Source organism: Sylvia atricapilla, chromosome Z (genome assembly GCF_009819655.1).
Source record: "Sylvia atricapilla isolate bSylAtr1 chromosome Z, bSylAtr1.pri, whole genome shotgun sequence".
In the NCBI taxonomy this organism is placed as follows: Eukaryota; Metazoa; Chordata; class Aves; order Passeriformes; family Sylviidae; genus Sylvia; species Sylvia atricapilla.
In genome coordinates this window covers 39696777-39715935 of record NC_089174.1, presented here as the reverse complement: position 1 = coordinate 39715935, position 19159 = coordinate 39696777, and the positions used below count along the sequence as shown (strand labels likewise).

The 19159-nt window shown below is 36.6% G+C and overlaps 1 protein-coding gene across 1 annotated transcript in view; it reads left to right on the top strand.

Moving 5' to 3' along the window:
* SHC3 (SHC adaptor protein 3) overlaps positions 1–19159 on the top strand; it is a 52226-nt gene that overhangs the window by 13273 nt on the left and 19794 nt on the right. Inside the window, exons 2-4 of the mRNA XM_066339744.1 lie at positions 3407–3477; positions 15623–15686; positions 18369–18488. Of these exons, the coding sequence (XP_066195841.1) occupies positions 3407–3477; positions 15623–15686; positions 18369–18488 (255 nt within the window). The remainder of the gene's footprint in view (positions 1–3406; positions 3478–15622; positions 15687–18368; positions 18489–19159) is intronic.

Below are 19159 nucleotides of genomic sequence, written 5' to 3'. Positions count from 1 at the left end.
AGAGAACTCAATATCCTCTTTTACACAGGCTTCAGTAAAAAGTTTTAGTTGCTGAACAGGAATTTTCTGAGTCATAAAGAAGACAGGTACTTTAGAGAGTATGGAACAAATCTTCGCATATGGGACAAACCAGAAACCTGAGACATACAGTCTTCTCTTGCACTAACCCGTCAAAATTGTAACTGATAAAGATGTTGCAACTGCATGGAATGAGAGCTACATGGTCCCACCTGTATGTGGCACTCTGCTTCCTGCAAGGTACTGTTTAGCATGCAACGTACAAATTATGAATCTAAAACCTCTGAATGGGAAGGTATTCATTCATATGAAAGACTTTTTTCTTGGGACATAGTACCTTTGAGTGTACACAAGCTGGAAACTCATTCAAATATTAGAAAGTCAACAGAAGGCAGAATGTTATCTGAGAAAGCTTGGAACTGATAGTCCCAAATCCTCCTACTTCAGGGTGGGCTGCATCTCAATATATTTGGTTCCTGAGCAATGAGAGGGAGGATGATAGCAGGAGCTCATAAATTTCACAGTGCACAGAAACTGATTAAGTGCTGGGTGAAGAGGAGCTTTTTTTGGAAGTAGACTGTTTTATAACTATATTTTGAATGTTTCATGGAATGCCTAAAGCAAAAGGTAGCATTTCTTTATAATCAGGGTATTTATTTGTTGAAATAAATGAATAATTTATTTCCTTGCTATCTTGGTTGTATGTCTTCTTTCTGTGGATCCTTGTCAGGATGTACTTCAAATGGATATTTTTAGACAGCAGTGTTGGTCTTGGGGAATAATTGAAGCATAGCAGTAGGTGAGTTATATGTCCCTGTAGTTGGCCTTTGGACCTTTTGAATGTCAGTTTTTATAGTAATTTCGTTATTTGAAAACATGCTGTGGTGATTAAGTGTTCACATCTTTTATCCCAGCAAATCAGTTGCCATCTTTGCATTGATCAGTCAGGAATACTGCAAGCCTTACTATGTTGTGTTCAGCTGTCTTTGTGATATACATAAAACAAGTACAGGGTAATTTTTCCATCTGACCTTCCTTCAGTCTGACCTTGTCTCTATTTTTGTTAATGCAGATCAGGTAGTATGACTCAAAGGAGTCTGAATGCACGTCTTCTAAGTATGTTTATGGTTTTTTGTCTACCTATTCATCTGTTTATTTTGACAGTGGCTTGTGTGCACATGTTTTTGTGTATTTATTTGCACGCCTGCATGTACTTGTCAAAATACCTTCCAGAGTTTGCTTCCAAAATGCTGGACCTGGTGCTCAAACTCATGCAATTACTTTGCTTTAAAAGACTTGTGGCAAATATAGGTAAGTGAAGGAACAAATGCAATCCAACAGTGTTTTAGTATTGAGAGGTGTAAACTAGGAGGTTGATGAAATAATGAAATTTCTCTAACAAAAAAATCACAGGGATGCCTTTGAATAGTCATACAATTTATGGCATATTTAATTACAAGAGCATCTCATATGAAATGAATAATGGGCAAAATTAATCTATGAAAGCATCCTAGACTAAAATGAAATGACACAGAAAGAAAACAGGAAAATATTGATCATCATTACTCTTTATTGGCTTGAGTTACATGATTTCAGCTGATTATCTCAAGTGATGCTAAAGAATTTAATCTTGAAGAAAATGAAATCACTTTCTGAGATAATTGAAAACAGAGTTAATGGCTCAACGTCCTTCATCTGAGCATGAAAATGTAGTTGTATATGTTTTAAGTACTCAGGCAGAAGTATATGTAAAAAAGGGATTCTATTTGTAGTAAGATATGAGGGTTGTCTAATTTTGCAATGATCTATGACGGTTTGAGGGTATGGTCTTAACTTGAAAGCTCCATGTGCCAGGATCTCTTTAGCCAATGCACTGTCCACAAATATTTTATAAACTTTCAAAAAACATGGATTTGCATATTTCTAAAATATTCTGGGAAATGGATCTTGAGATTACCCCATCTCAGAAACTGCTATAATAAATAATGCAAGGTCAAAAAAATTAATGTTTAAAAATCAGTTGCTGTTCTAGCTTATTTTATTAAGTGTTTTCATGATTTCTAGCATTTGATAGAAATAAATTAAATAATAGTGGATATGTGAAAACAAACTAGATATTCCCTCAGCCTGTGGGACATTTTATGACACATATTTCTATGGAAAATCTTTGCTGAAATTCTAGATATTATGGTTGCTGATGCAGTAATTCTCTAGTTAAAAGATTATTTTTTCAACAAAAAAAATCCCAAACAGGCAAAAATTGTGGCCTCACTTGATTTTTTTCACAAGTTTCATTTCAAATAGGTTGCATTATGCTGTGAAGAGAGAAAAACTGATATAAAAGTGATAGAAGAACTGATATAAAAACATAGTGCTAGAATAATATCATGATCATCATTACCAGGCTCATGATGTAAAGTCCTCTCCCCAGTTCCCTGGACTTTCAAAAGTCAAGTGTATGGTTAAGTACTTAACCTAAATGGAAAGATACTGCTATGGGTTAGGCCAGTCATGAGGGAGTTTGTGCAGAGACACCATCCAAATATCTGACAAGAGCTTTAGCTCCACTAGACTTCAGCATAAGCAAGTTATGCCCACATTTGGAAGCAAATCTAGAAGATTCACCTGAGTTTTTCTCACTCCAGTGATATAGACGCTGTTAAATTTTAACGTCTTTCACAACGGTACTCTGTTTTTTCCACAGAGATGCAGGGCAGAAATCTGGGTCAAAAAGTCTGGTCTTGTCCTAATATTAGCTAACCTTCATGTAATTCCTTTCTTGAATGACCCTGTTAAAGCCATTTCCCAGCATGGGTTATTAGTATATTGTTTTAGCATTTTCCACCTTTTTACTACTATAATAAATGAAAATACTAAATCACATCTATTCCTGATCTGTTTATTAAGAAATTTGGTTATTGATGTTCTTTTCAGCTTTCCTGTTGTAAGTTGCCTTTTTTGTTCTAATGAGACTTAGTTCTCTCTGTTTTAAGTAACTTTGTCCTATTAACCAATATTAGATAAATTTCCTTTTCCATGCTTCCTTTCTCATTAAGATTATTTTTTACTTTGATTGTATCTAAAGTGGATCAATTATGATAGAAGAAAATGAAAAAAAGCACATCAGCGCATTATAAATTGAGTTTATTACAGTGACTAGGTTAAAAATAAAACAATATGTTGAATGAAATGTGACACTTAAAAACCAAAATGTTTTGGAACAAATCTGTGATGTAGAACAGCATAATCACAACAACCTACTTTAGACATAGAATAAATCAAATGTAAAAATAAGAATTGCACGTTGCCTTTTAATGGTTAGTTGCACTTTCTCTTGAACTGAAGCATAATTATAATACATTTTCCAAATGTTTCCCTTTCCTTACAGTACTTGGGCTGTATAGAAGTCTTACGGTCAATGAGATCTCTTGACTTCAGTACTAGAATGCAGGTTGCAAGGTAAGATGTTTTTTTAAAGTAACTTCTGAATTGTGTCCCCAGAGTGAAAAGGCCAGAAAGATGGAAAATCACATGGTAAAGGATTTTTGAATACAATAAGTCCACTTTTAAGTTTTGCTTTTACATGTAAATCCTTTACCTGGTATTAATACAGTATCAGCAGGACTTACAGGCTATTTTCTCTGTGGGTTTTTGATATGCCAGGAGCTACCTTAGAATATTTTTGCCTGTTTGTTATGCTAAGTAAGGAACTTTTCTGAGTACCAATTTAATGACATTTAAGTCAATGAGAATTAAAATATGCTTAAAATCTGTGATCTCAAAATTAATCTAGGGAGCTGGTTTGGAGTACCATGTTTATGGGTTTTTATAATAATTTCTTATGAAAAGTTGTCTGATTATAAACTGTCTTCACAAAGGATATAAAGGAAAATATATCACCACATTGATACCAGAGACAAAAAAGGAGGGAATTATTTCTTTTTCAGACTATATGTAAGGTACAATAGGCTTGTTCCTTACATATAGTCTGAAAAATATTCTTATGACAGTTCCTTTAAATGTGTCATGGTGTTTTTGTGAGAGCAATATATAGGTACATCACTAAAGAAGTAGAAGTGTACATGAATTATTTTTTTCTATGAAGAATATTTTCTAAGAACTATAGGAATGGTGTTTTGCGGGCATTTTTGCTTGAAAAGATGAGTCATTGATTTCAGAGAAATGTAGCACTGATGTCTTCTAGTGACTGGAGGCCAATTTTTCAAATTCTGGGATTAAAATGATAAAGAAATCCTTTTCCAAAAAACCACAAAAAGTGATATGAATGGACACAGTGCTTGAATTTCACCTCTTTGAGGTGTCTTACAGTTGGCAATAAATTGGTCCATAAGCCATATATCATACCATAAACAGCTAAATATTTATTTTATTAAGTGAGAAAAATCACTTGGTTTTAGGCTTAGATGTTAATCATATGGTCTATATACATTGACTTTGAGTTGCACTTGCATACAGCAGCTTTGAATTGGGCCATGTAAGTCCTCACAAAAAGTTAATCATTGATTTCTTGAGATACTGCACTGATGAGAGACACAAAAGCCAAGAGACAGGTAAATGACAGAATCCAGTTTTTCAGGCAATGTAGACTATGGAGGCATTTGATAATTTTACTATTGTCCTTTTAAAAACATATCATGTACATTTCTGATGTATTTCAGCAGTGACCTTTGAAAATTATTTCATATATAAGCAGATCTGTAGTTCCAGTGCAGGTGGTAGATTTATGTTTACCCCTTGGACATTCAGTTATTAACAGCAATAATTATTTGGTTTGTTTTCTGTATCTGGAAGTGAATTAATCTTAATTTTTCTGCATAGTTTCTTTCATTGTATATCTTCATTGTAATAGTGTTTTACTTTTCTTATTATCTAGCTTAAAGGCGCTATTGTGACATGAATACATAAGCATATTTGGTGATTTGAAGCAATATGGTCTACACAAACAAGATGTCTTTGCCTTGTAGCTCCTCCAATAAAAATACCCAAAAAGTCTATTGGCTTTTACTGTGAAACAAACTTGGAATTGTGTTTTTTTCTGTTGAAGTTAAAGTGTATTTCACTACATGAGATCACTTTGTTATCCCACCTTCCTCTAATTATATCTAGAGCAAAGAATTCTTTTTCCAAGCAGGAAGCCATATCTTCCTGTTTTGCTTTTTATTTTGCATTTACAGTTTTCCGTTTATCATAAAACAATGAAATCTAATAATTTTTGTAATGTAGTTCCTGATATAAAATTTTTATGTTTTTAGGTAGCTTTCAAATAGGGACCTACCATCTAAATCTGCATTTCATTAAATCATCTGGCTCTAGAAATCCCCTCATCATGTCCTAGGTTTTCAGTACTCTCATGTTTTGTTATGTAGCATTTCACATACAAGCCTGTGGTTCATTAAGAAAGTATTATAGAGGAATTGCTAAAATTCACACTAGTGAACTTCCTGGTGTGTTTTAAGAAACATAACATAGGCCTCAAGGTATGTACTGAATTAATAAGGCTGATGTTCTGATATTACAGGCACCAATTCCCTCTTAAGAAGACACCTGGTACCAAATGGTCTGTGCAGCCCTTTGATTACAAATAAAATAAAAGCACCCAAAAGTCACATTTATGTCTACTATGTCATACATGTATTTTTAGGTACTCCCATTGCTGATTTCTTTGCAGCTTGCCACCAGTAAAAATAACTGTCCTGGTAGCCTGATGGCTTCTGATGTGGTGTGACCAAGGTTTAGGTCTGCAGTGTTACTTGTGGCTGCATCAATGAAGGAGCCTGGATCCATAGGTGAAGTAAAAGCTTCTCTGTTTAAATGTCTCTGTGCTGTTTCCTCTAAGCAGAGAAACAGATGTCACAGCAGCTGCTGTGATTCCTTTCTGACCCACACCTTTATAAATTGATCCTACTGCATGCATCACACCTGTTGGATCTCTTATTTTTTCAAGACCTTTCAAAACCAGTCATAGAAGAAAGTGGTCTGTCTTGGACTGATATGACTTCTGGCATTATGCGGTATTTACTAAGTATGATTAAAAAACAGAAAAAATGAGTCAAGTTACTTGATTTAGTGTGGAAGCCTGGATGTATCTCTTGCTAATAAGTAGGTATCATGTTTAGCACATACAATGCACTTACACCCTTTCTAGAACTGCCTCACATGCCTGTCCCTGCCTCATTTCTTAATCTTACTTTTTCTCCATGTTGTGGAGCTTAAACATAAGAAGCTAGTTATTAGGAATCCTGAATTTGCCTTTTTTTCTGTCTTCCAGTTATTGTATATGTCACTTTATGTCTCTGTCAGCTTTGAGGATGAACAAATCCCCAAAGTAAAATAAACAGCATCAATTCTTAGAAGAAAAAAAACTTGTGGGCTCAGAAATGGGAGGGTGAGACATGTAGTCTCTTGCTCTGCTTGAAAACTCCTGGTATTATTTTAGACAAACTGTTAGTCTCAGTCACAGACAATTCTGATTAAATTAATTTGTTAGTGCTTGTAAATGGCACTTACATTGTTGAGTGAGCATTTAGAAATTACTTAAAAATTGGACTGAGATTTCCACTTACGTGGTGAATTAGAGATAAGAAATTCATGAGAAAAGGTTGTGTAGATAATTTGAATGGCTTTGAAAATCACAGCTGTTATAATGCATTAGGAAAGTATATACATCAGTGTGCATGCATGGAAGTATCTGACAAATGAAACTTCGGCTTCAATTTCAGGAACTGCCCCAGAGTAAATAGTTTGGTTAGCAGTTCCTTATTGCAGTCCTGTAAAAGATCAACTTGTTCTATCTAATGCTGTCTTACCTATCCTATCCTGTAACTTGTATTTGTTTTGCCTTTTCACTTTTTGTTCATGAAAATGTTAAAACTTGCAGTAATACATTTATCTTCATATGAGAGCGGTGAGCAAACACTTTCACTTTACTCTTCATCAGATCTTAATAACCTTGGTTATTAAGATCTTGGTGCCTTGCAGTGGTATTACTGCCCTAAGTTTGAGTTGGAGGAAAAATGAACAGTTATGTAAAATTTCTAACAGTTTTTTTGCCTTTATCATTACACATTTTAAGCCTCAAGATTCTCTCACTACAAGGAAAATAGAAGAATTAGAGTAGTATTAAGCAGTTGTATTGTATTCATTCTTTCCTGTAATGAATGTAATGTCATGTGAATTCTTGAGCAAATAAGAGGATGCGCCAGACAATGGTCAGCTGTTACACATAATGATACATGAATGCCAGCTGAATCCACATATTGCACCTTTAATTACCCTATGATAATTCTTGTAACACGTGTCAAGTCAAGATGACTTTCTTGGGCAGCAAGACAAACAAAAGCATTTAATTTTCAACATAGAGGAGGAACAGGAGGACTAGCAGACAAGACTACTGAGCTAACCACGGGTGGCAAGTGGTTAAAGATCATCTGAAACCAACCATCATCGTCATAGAAAAAGGCCACTCTTAACCTTCAAAAGGGCCAGGCCTTTTTGCCTTCAGGCTTTTTGTAAAAAAAATAAGTTAAAAATCAGGTAAAATTCTTTTGCAACATGTGCAGTGTTTACAGTCCATGTAATATGTTTGTATGCTTATTGTTGAAGCTGCAGTAGAATAATGAGTCCTCACTTTTGTGTTGCATGCATGAGTGACTTATGCACTGGTTTGAATTAGATGTTGCATGCACTGTTTCTTGTACATCTGAGTCTGAAGTACAAGGATGCATGTTCACTGGCATCTAATTGAATGCCATTAGCTTACTGCATGCAGCATCATAAAGTCACACCTCCCATGCTGAGTAAAATATTATGTTGCATGCTGTTTTAATAGCAATAGGTCAGAGGAGTGAAATCCCTCATATCAGTAGTGGACCCAAATCCAAACTCTGATCCCAGTCCTCTAAATCACTCTGTTGGGATGAACAGCTTGAAAAATATTCCTCTCCAAATTTGAGGCCTGAATTTCACTGAAATTATTAAACCAAATCCATTTATGCCAATATCCCTGGAGGAGAGATGGTGAAAGTCCAAATTTTAGAGTTGTATTTGAGTCCCATGCTAAAAATATGAAGCAGTTCAGTTGATGTATTGTTTCACCTGTATCTGCATTGTTTGCAGAAATTGTCAGCAAGCATCACTTCAAAAGAGTATGGAAGACATTGAAATGCAAGAATGTGTCTCCTGTGGTTTTTGAAGGCAGATAGGTAATCTGTTATCTGCAGTGAAATCTGTATTCAGTGTCCTCCTTAACATGCTGTCTTGCATAAAGGTGAGTGTGTTTTATCTCTGCCTTCCTCCAGCTGAACTGTGGGTATGAGGTGGCACTTAGGAGATGGCAGAAAACAGACCATTTGCAGTTGCAGGAAGAGGTGGGAACAGCTACTTCAGAGTCAAAGCTGTGGGAAGCATGAGGTGCTGGCTGCTGCTTGGTTCATAAAGAAGCAGGAGTCTCCAAAGTGGTTGGAGACATCCTTATAATTCATACAGCACACCTCTGACTGGGTCAATGGCAACTGTAGTGCCTGATAGCTTGAGAATAATTTACATTCGCTAGTTAAGCTGTTATTAGCACAGAAATGGGGTAGAATAAAAAGGGGTTTGTGTGCCTAAGACTGGAATCTTTCCTCTTCAATTCAGTATTAGAGTGGAAATTGTTACTGAGTATTTGGAATAATTTTACTAATACATGGTAATGCAAAGCCAGAGTGAGAGCAATTAAGTGAATTCCCCCAGTCTGTGCGGCTTTGTAAGAAAACAAAGAGCCGCATGGAGGATAGGGAAGGTGGAAAATTGGAAGCCAAACAGTCAGGGAAGCAGTTAGGGATATCATTGTAACCTAGATTTTCAGAAAGATTATGACTCTGTGTGGGTCTGATGCTGCAGGACCTGAAGCAGAGTGGTCTTAACATGTTCTAAATGCAAATTGCAGTGCAAAGTTAACTACTGACAGACACCTGGAAGCCAGGACACTCTTGAGTTCTGCTAATAGCACCTAGCAGATTGATTACACAAAGAATTGATGGAACAAGGAATTTGTGTGTTGTTCACATTACATGTCCAGTCACACCAGACAGTTCACCAACACTCAACAGTCCTTTTTGAAAAACACATCCCAGATACTTACAAAGTGTCATCTATCTTATACAGACCTTTTGTAAAATACCTCTCTCCAAAGTCCTACTTTGGACATGAAGCCAGTTGCACATTAGAGAAAAATATTTGTTACACTAAATGTTTTCACTCTACTTCTGTAAAGTTTCCTGTGTCTGCCTTTGAAATATTTGCTAATATCTACTCTTTGAGAGAAAATATGTTAATAAAATTACCTGAGGCTGGGCCCAGTTTGGAGATTACTATGATCCTGATTTAGGAACAGAGAAGAGTTTTAATTTCTCTCTCCATTTCTCTGGCCAGGACTACAATAAGTAGCTAGAGAGGAAAAAAAAAGCCTGAAAGTCATAAAAGACCTTAAAGGATTGAGCTTCTTAGCAGATCTAAACTTAAAATATTTACATTTTCTCAGATGTTTTTGGTGCCACTGACTATATTCTTTACAGTTGCAGGGTTGTTGATAAGGAAAGTTTTGTAGCTGTACATTTAACACCGAGATTTCATATACCCTTACTTTACATTGATCAAAAGTAAAGTAAGGGTGTATGAATATATATACTCTGTATCCATGCAGAGTTAAGAGATATATCTAAGGTGTGCCAGTAAGATAAAGAAGTTTCACTCTAGATTTCTTAAAATAAGACCATTGTTCAGAACTGTTGTATTGGAAGAAATCATTAAGATTGGGTACATTTCTCTGTTACTGATGAATGAAACTGGGTTTCCTGAAACTTACTTGCATGTTATGAAAGAAGGTACAAGTTGTACAGAAATTGTCACAAATATTCCTTAAAAAGTTAGGTTGTCTATAACTTCTGAGAAAAGAACATTGAGCATAGCAATGGATAAATTTTTCTTTGCCAATAAAAGCAAAAGAGTCCTTTGAACTGCATTGGTTTCTCTTAGGGGGTTAATGGAAGTCTCACACCAAAGATGCAGGAGCATGAGAATAATTGTCATTAGATAGATAACATACTGCATATCTAATGACGTGGTATTCTATGCCTAGTAGTTGCCAAAGCCAACCACTTCAATGTATAAAGTTTTTTCAATAAACCAAAAAATTAAATTTGCCAGCTTCCTTTTATTTTCTGCTTTTAGGTTTTCTACATATGAGAAAACTTCATTTGAAGAAACAGAATGGGGAGCTGACAAAAAGAAAAAGAAGAGTTGTCCTCTCCTTGCTCTACAAGTGACATCGACTTGTGTGACATATCTGCTTTATATCACCTTATTCCACGAAAGTTTTCTTCCAGGCTTCCCACCAAGACAGGCTACACTTCAGTCAGGATGGTGAAAAACACCATCACTTAGCTTCTGCACCAGTTTCTTTGAGGGTTTCCCCTCAGGGGTGCTGCTGCATGGTACTCTGGATTCATGGCAGTAGGTGCATCTTTGCCGCACAGTTAGCCTCCCTTTTCCTTCCATACCCTGGATTTGTTCTCCTTAGCTACTTCTTCAGCCTTGCATCCTCCAGACATGGTCAATCTGTCGTCAAACACCGGTTCAGTCTTCGGAGATTGTGAATATCCCTTGTGCTACTTCAGACAGCCCATGCACATTTTGCGTGTTTTGCAAGTGAACAAAAAATATTTCAATTATTAAACAGACTTCTAAAAATGGATTTTGGTCTCTGTTTGTTTGGGGGTTTTTTTTAATTTTCTCAGAAGCAAGTTATTTTTAAATTTAGTCCAGACTTTGTTTCTCCTCAGCAAATACTGGTATAATACTTGGTAATGATTAAAACTGACAGGAACTTAGTACTTTTAAGAAATAACTGTGAACCTTCTGAGCAGTTCTTTCATTTTAGAAAATCAGTCTTTTGATGTCTGTTTTTCAAGCTGTGAAGTCCTAAGCTTTTAAGATGGGAAGAAGTAAACTCAGGAACTACAGGACACTAGAATATCTAAACAAGAGAGTGTTAGTAGGTTTTAAATATTTTGGTACAAAACATTTCAGACTAAAATGTTGTCACATTTTCTCATCTCATTATTTACTTTTTCCAAATATGCTGAGAAAGTCCATGCTTTTTCTATGTGTATGCAATTTCCCTGAACTATGAGTTCCAGAATTCTGGAGTTTAATCAATTAAATCATATTAATTAAGAACAGGAACAGCACAATCAAAAAATTGAGAGTATTTTCATGTGATTATGTTTCATAGAGGAGCACATTGGAGCTTCCTGAGTAGACTACTTTGTATAACAGAATAAAATATCACTAAAGCTCTGAATGATACCAGGGCATTAGCCTTTTTAATGGAACTAAATGGCAATGTTAAATGTCCCTTTTTCTGTCTCTGATGTCAAGCCACTTTAAAGCAGTATAGGTCAATCTCAGAAAATGAATATTGGTGATTTTTTTTTTCTGAATGCACTTGGAATGCTGAAGTTATATTCAAAATATGCAACATGTTTTGTGCCAAGAAAACGACTCCACAGTATGACCATCTGCAAAGCAGAAAATACTCTTGGGCAGATTTGGAACTCAGCATGTGGTCCCTACTGCAGACAGCACAGTAACTAATTTTACAAGAGATCGGCATAACTCTACACTGATTTTTGTCTGAGCCCAGCTAATGAAGCAGGATGTAGCTTCAGAAAGGTGTAATGTATGTCTATGCCAAATAATTGTCTTATTAGAAAGGAAGCAAATGTAGTAATATCCAACTTATTTCAAATTTCTCAATATTTAGCCATGTAGATATATACAAAACTTTTAGTTTTGCCTTCCTTATGCAAGTGTTTCCTTATGCAAGGCACAATTAGGTGACGGTACACTCAGCCTAGCGCCAATACCTGTTCCTGGGCTTGATTTGTGACTCAGGTGTTTTGTGCTGCTGAGGTATTTGCAGATTTGATTTGCTGAAAAAAATTTGTTACATCTGCCCTGCCCTGCCTGGCACTGCAAGCTGGAAAGAAGCCTTTAGGCCATCCTTTCCACATCACCAGCTATCTGGCTGTCTGTGCACAACTTCACCCCCTAAATTATCTAGAATATTCTGAGCAGAGTGATTGGAGAACTGTCATAGAATCATAGAATGGTTTGGGTTGGAAGGGACCTTAAAGACCATTCAGTTCCAATCCCCCTGCCATGGGCAGGGGTACCTGTCACTGGACCAGGTTGCTCAGAGCCTCATCCAATCTGGCCCTTAATGCTTCCAGGGATGGGGTACCCACCGTTTTTCTGGAAAACCTGTTCCAGTGTCTCACTTTCCTCACAGTGTAGAATTTCTTCCGAACATCTTGTCTAAACCTCCCCCTTCTGTTTGAAGCCATTCCCCCTGTCTTATCACTAAATGCCCTTGTAAAGATCTCTCATCACCTTTCTTGTAGGCTCTTTTCATGGCTGGAAGGCCTAAAGCCTCCACTTCTCAAGGCTGAACAATTCCAATTCTCTCAGCCTTTTCTCATAGGAAAGGTGCTCCATTCCTATAGTCATCTTGGTGGCCCTTGGATAAAATACATATCATTGCAGTGACAGATGTTCAATAATCCTTTTTCTTCTTATTTTCTTCAAATACTGCTTTTAGACTCCTTAACTCCCACACAGGAACAGTACTGTGCCTTCTGTTGCAGGCATGCAAAGAGTTGCTGCCAGGGCACTCTGACCTTGATTACACAGAATTGCTCTATGAATATGCTTTCTGAAATTCCCAGCATTTTCACTAAAAGCATTGTTAACTTGAACTGTGCAGTTGCTTGAATACATTTAGTATTCACAGAGGTTCAAAACCCAAAGACTCCCAGACTTCCCACAACCTTTGGGAACACTGAGTTCTATAAAACTGAGATATTTTACTAAAAGGAAGACAAATAGCTGGAAATTATATAGTGCTTTTTTTACTGAGAGGACGTGTAGCCCACATTTTCCAGCTTATTTTTTAAAAAAGTCTCTGCTCTACCAAGACTGAGCATGCAAGGAGTAGTCAAGGCCTGCAAAGCTCTGCCCTGGGCTTCAGCCTTTTCAGATAGTGTATTTCCTGTCCTATGCTCAAGTGGCAGTTTTTATCAACAAGGTCCTTGAGTCAGATGAATCTGTTGAGTAACACACTTAATGTCTGGTCATCATGAGTGGCAAATAGGAACAGTAGTAGCAAAACTGCAAGATCCAACACTGTGCTAGAAATATGACAAGATTGGACACTTTTGTTTGGGTGCAGTGGCCTGAAAATCCCCTTGTCTTTCTCCAAGTTTCATGCTGCCACTAGAGAGAAGATGAAGGAGGCAAATAGGAAGAGAAAGGAAATGATAGACAAATTATGTCAGAAATCCAAGTCCTTTCTGTGAGAGGAAAAACCTAGGAGGTGACTCATTGTGCCAGTTGGACCACTGGAAGAGACAACGAGGTGACAAGTGTTGGTGATGTGTCTGTGAAAGCAACTTGCAATCAAAATGCCTGGCAAACTGAGACACACCTGGTGAATCCAGAGGCATGGGTCTGAAAGACTGAAGTGGGCTGGAGACTACCACTGGCCTAAACTTCCCATTCTATTACCTCCAAAGAATTTTCTTCAGCAGAAGTAAGATGGGAAGCTACAGGTTTTAGCTCAGTAGCCAGAGAGTATGACTCTGTAAAAGACAATGTCTGTTTGTTTTTTATTGAATCAAAGAGAAGCATTTTTGGTGAATTTTTCTTTTGAGAGGTGTACTATTCACTTTTCCCTGGTTACATTTTCAAGGGTAATCCTTGTCTCAGTATCAGGTTGATCACTGTGTGATGCTTGCTATGCTTTATTTCTAAGATGCATCAGACATGTTCTTTTAAGCCAATTGCTTTTTACTTGCTCTGTAAGAAAATCTAGTAATTACTTTAACTGAAACAGTTGTTTGGAGTAAAAAAAACCCAAAAAGGTAAAGGTGGGAACTATACCCAGGTGCTGAACCATGAAATGGGGTGTTGTTGTAGTGTAATGATTTGAGTGCATATCCAAGGTAGGGTTTGTAGTGAGAGGCAATTCTATTAGATAAACAGATGCAGGTGGAGGAAAAAAAGGCATAAGATAAGTTATTGAACAAACAACTTCTTCTCTAGACCTGAAGAAAAGATAGTGCGCTTGAAAGATTTTTTTAACCATTTCTTGCTATAAATCTCACACTTCAGAATAGAAGGACTGTAAACCTGCTTCAAGGGGTGTTCCATTCCTACAACCACCCATCTCCCCAAACCAATAAAATGTGATTCTTCCAGGTGATTCAAACTTTGGATTGGGTCCAAGCTAAAAGCACACAAGGCATAACTATGTAGCAATTACTGATTGCCACCTGATATAACCTGTCACATTTGCTGAGCCTATAAAAGTTGAATGCTGATATAAGTACACTTCTATGACTTTGTTCTTCTGACTCGTTGATCCTGTGCATAGTTGAAACATACAGCATATCGCATAAAGTTAATATAATTTATGTCTTTATCCAGATGATGTTTCAAGGTTTTGATTATTTTTACTGTTCTTTAGCTCGTAGTTCATTGTTTCCCATTCTATTGTTTTCTGATTTGGTTTTTTGTTTGGTTGGTTTGGTTTTGAGTTTGGAGGGGGGTGTGTGGAGGTTACATTAAATATGTGTTATTTGCATGGATTTGGCTCTATATATAATGTACTGTTAGTCTCAATACAAATTAAAAATAGTTAAACAAGGTTTGGTGTCACCTTTGCTTGTTCCTGTGAAAGCATTCTGTCTTGCAGTGAGACCAGCCTATTAAAGCCTTGTACCTAGTGGTCAGAGGGAAGGCCTGTGTGTGTACAGGAGCATATTCTAAACACTGAACAGCTTAACCATTCAGATTATAAATTGCTAAATACTGAAAGGAACTGTAAGGTTTGTTTGGGGCAATATGATATCAAGAGTTTTTGTGGTGTACAGTTCTCTTCTTTGAAATTCAAATCAATTTTGGAAATACTACTTTCAGTCAACCTGAACGCAATGGGAAGAATGAAGCAATGTTAAAAAAAACTGAAGCAAAATATTGATGGCAATAATTTTCTCTATAATATAAACATAAAGCCACTGATAAACTACTCAGACTGTATTGAATTAGTAAAATAAAAATGTTGTACATCTCAGGTACTGTATAGAATGCACATATTACCAGGAATATTTTAGGGTTCTGATACTATCTAAAGACTGGTGGTTTTGCTCTGACTGGAAAAGTCGTAGTACAGTAGTAATAAAAATGATATTTCTAACTCTCCCATAAAAAGAAACTTTTTTTAAAAAAAAGAAGGTATTTAACAATCTACAAAAGTGAGACTGGAAAGATGGTATTAAGAGCAATATTCTAATTTACAGTGAGAAAAGGTCTTTTTGGTAGTGTGAGGAAATACTTTCTTTTTTAGAGGAAAGCTAACTGACCTGCTAACTATCCTCGCTTGTGATCAGAAATACACTTGAAATTGTTCTCTCGAGTACATTTCAAAGAGTAATGAATAAACCTAGACATTCTTTTGCCATAAAGCTTTTTTCTGTCTTTTCAGGGAAGCAATCAGTCGTGTTTGTGAAGCCATGCCTGGTGCCAAAAGAGCCTTCAAGAAACGAAAGGTATTTTTTTTTCTTGTAGTGCAGTTGACTGTATTTTCTCTGTTCAGCACAGTGAAGACCAGGCATAGCAGGCAGGTGACTTTAAGGCAGCTTTGAGAATTGAAGATGATTAATAATTTAAAGTATTGTCTGTTTTTACACACTGTACGTTGTTGATTGCCCTTTTGGTCAGGATCTGCTTTTGTAGGCATCTGGAAATATAAATACATCTTGGGTGAAGATGATGCCTTTATGTTCCTTCTGTAGACACTGCCTCTTTTTTTTTATTTTTTATTTTTTATTTTTTATTTTTTATTTTTTATTTTTTATTTTTTAATTTTTAATTTTATTTTTTGGTAGACTGCAGGTGGAGGAGTTGAAACCAACAAATGGGATGCCTTTTCATAAAATGCATGAATAAATTATGAAAATAGGTGCTGGAAGATACAGCAGAAGGACAAAACATATATAGATTTGAAAGTGACTAGATCTTTTCTTGAAGGATAGATCTACTGATAACATTTAATAAATTGGGTGATCACTGATTTCTGAAAATGGAAAGAGCATTTGAGGTGATCCTTTGTTCCCTATGCTCTTCCCATAAACAGTTATGGCTGTTGCTCAGTGCCCAGCGCTGATGGTGAGTCCAGTGTGTCCCTGATGTCGTTATTACCATTCTTTTGTTTTTGTTTGTGTGCTGTGAGTTAGAGTCTTCAGATAGGAAGGGGAGGAAGCCTTGGCTCAGCTCCTGCACTGGCTCTCAACAGTTTCTTCCAGAGGCCTGCTAGCAAAGCTGGGATGTAATGCTACCTTTAAGGAAAGAAGCATAGAAAGTAGTTAATTATAGCCCTTGTATGTGTCCTTGAGCACAGGAAGAGAATGGGCAGATGACAGAAAAGGTCTGCCTACTTCCCCAGCTGCTCCACCATTATGCAGAATCTCAGCAGAAAAGAACATGAGGAAATGTCACTTGTTTGCAATTGAGAATCATATCCTGGTAAAAGCAATCATGTGACAACATGTGTCACAGTGTAATTGGAAATTTTCTCAGAAATTAAGGCTATGGTTTCACCTCCACCAAATTTATCTCATTAGCATTTCTTGGTTCTCTGGCTTTTCATTTTAAATCTGAAAGTAAAAATGAAAGCATCCTTCTTCTTGGAAAGCAAAATGACAGAAAATGTAGTTGAAAAAGTAAGTTAATCAGAGTTCCAAGTGCCTAGTGAGACACTTCGCTGTTTTATAGGTTTTAAAAGTAATGTTGCTGATCAGTTATTGAAAAGAACAACAGAATTTCAGATAAATGTCAAAGACATGTCTTTTGCTGGCCTGTACATTCATTGTGTTTCTGCCACTAGTGGCATATCAATTTGGTTAAGGTTACGTACTTTACCTGAGGCCAAATTCTCAGAGGTTACCTGTACTGTGGGTAGGTGATCCTTAGGCATGTCCCAGGAATCCTGAAGAATTAAGGAAAGGGATACAATAATATTCAAAAGTGTTTGTTCAAAAGAGAAGTTAATGAAGTACTAGCTCTGTAACATGGAAGGGTTAAATAGTGCAGCACAGGTTACATAGGAGCAGTATGTACATAGTGTATTTTTAATCAGTTAAACAGAAGGAAAAGAACATAAAATTGAATGCATGTAAACTTTCAAGACTACAGAAGCTCAAGTGTGTCCATCATGCTAGGAACAAAGCTATCCAAGCTTGCAGGCAGCTTAGGACAAATGTAAATATAGTGGCAGAGGAACACTGTTTCCAGTTATTTTGCCTTTGCATCCTAATGACCAGCATGAATATTCACTAGTGCAAGTAGACTAAGTTAAAGGACTTGGTCTGTTACTGCTGGGCAGCCTGATTTTTTACAGGCTGTGGTTACTTGAATGAGGCTGCTCTCATGCATCTATGTGGTTCTCCAGTGCTGTCAAAGGTGAGAAATTTGTGAGTTTTGCTTTGGCAGCATAACTTCTGTTGCTACAGAATCTCCTAAGAGTTGGTGAAATGCCTATAAAAGTTATCAATACTATTACATCTTCTGTATTACATTCTAAGACGACTTCTCTGATAATCTTAAGATGCATGTGTTATCCCACCATAAAGAGGTTTTATTTGTCTGTCTCTGGCTTTTACTTACTCTTGTGTCTACAAGCAAAGTCATATAATGGTTTGGGCTGGAAGGGACCTTTAGAGGTCATCTAGTCCATAACACCCTGTATCCCATTTTGTGAGCATTCCATCGGTATCACTGGAGTCCCACTTTCCATGTTGCATGGGAGTAGTACAGTCAGTAGATGTAGAGAAAACAACAGATTCCTTTTCAAGAGTTGAAGCTATTTTTATTGTCATTTTAAGATACTGACTTGAAGGCATGCATCTAGTCTGATTACTTAGTCCCTTGGTGAAGATGAGACTGTGCTATCTCACAAAACCCCTATTTTTTGGTCAAGAGTAGATGAAGAACTGCTTGGATAGTATCGTCATCATAATTATTATTATTACTACTAATAATAGTAGCAGTAGTGGTAGTATAAATGAGAAATAATATCCAGAGGAAAACAGCTGTTGCAATTAAATGGTCTTTGAAAAGTCATAAACTTTTTAGAAGCCTTTAAGATCACCACTAACCCTGCATACAATGAAGGTCATTCAAAAAGAAAAAATCAGAGAACAAAAATCTGCTTTTTCCCCCCCTCCTCACAGCCACCAAGCAAAGTCCTTTCTAGCATCTTGGGAAAGAGCAATCTTCAGTTTGCAGGAATGAGCATAATGTTGAATATCTCCACCAGCAGCTTAAATCTAATGAATCCAGATACAAAACAGGTGAGTGTAACTTCTGTGTTAATTTGTGAGGCTTTTGATGAACAGCCTGCTGCACAATTATTTGCTGTGTGCCAAATACTCAGTTGCTCAACATTGTTATTCCTCAATAATATCATAAAATGAATGAACCAAAATATGATCATAGTGGAAGTCAGCATATTCACTATTCAACACAACTTTGATGAATTATTTTTTTCTTGCCATATTTCAGGTGGATGCTCTTAGAAGACCTGTGATGTGAAATATCATTTTCTGGTCATGGGAACTCTTATTGAATAAAATTACAACCTTCAGAGTAGTAAGAGTGTCGTGCTTGAAGCAACAACTAAAATATTGGATGTGCATCTCAGTTTTGTTGTTTTCTTCCCATTTAGGGTCTTAAAGGGCAAACTGTTCCTGAGGCACTGCTAAAAATACAGCCTCAGGGACTTTGCAGTGCAGTGAAAGGCCAGTCTTTTAGAGAGACAAGGAAGACTTTTTAAAGCAGCTAATTTCTTCTCCTTCACTGTGCTGAAGGTACAGACAGACTTTGGGGAATCACTGCAGTGGTTTGTGAATGATGTATGAGATGAGAAAAATCCTTGCTCAGGGTATATATAAAGAGGAAGCAGACAGACATGCGTAGTCGCTGCTGTGCTATTTGCTGTGAACCACATATTGCATTAGGGCAT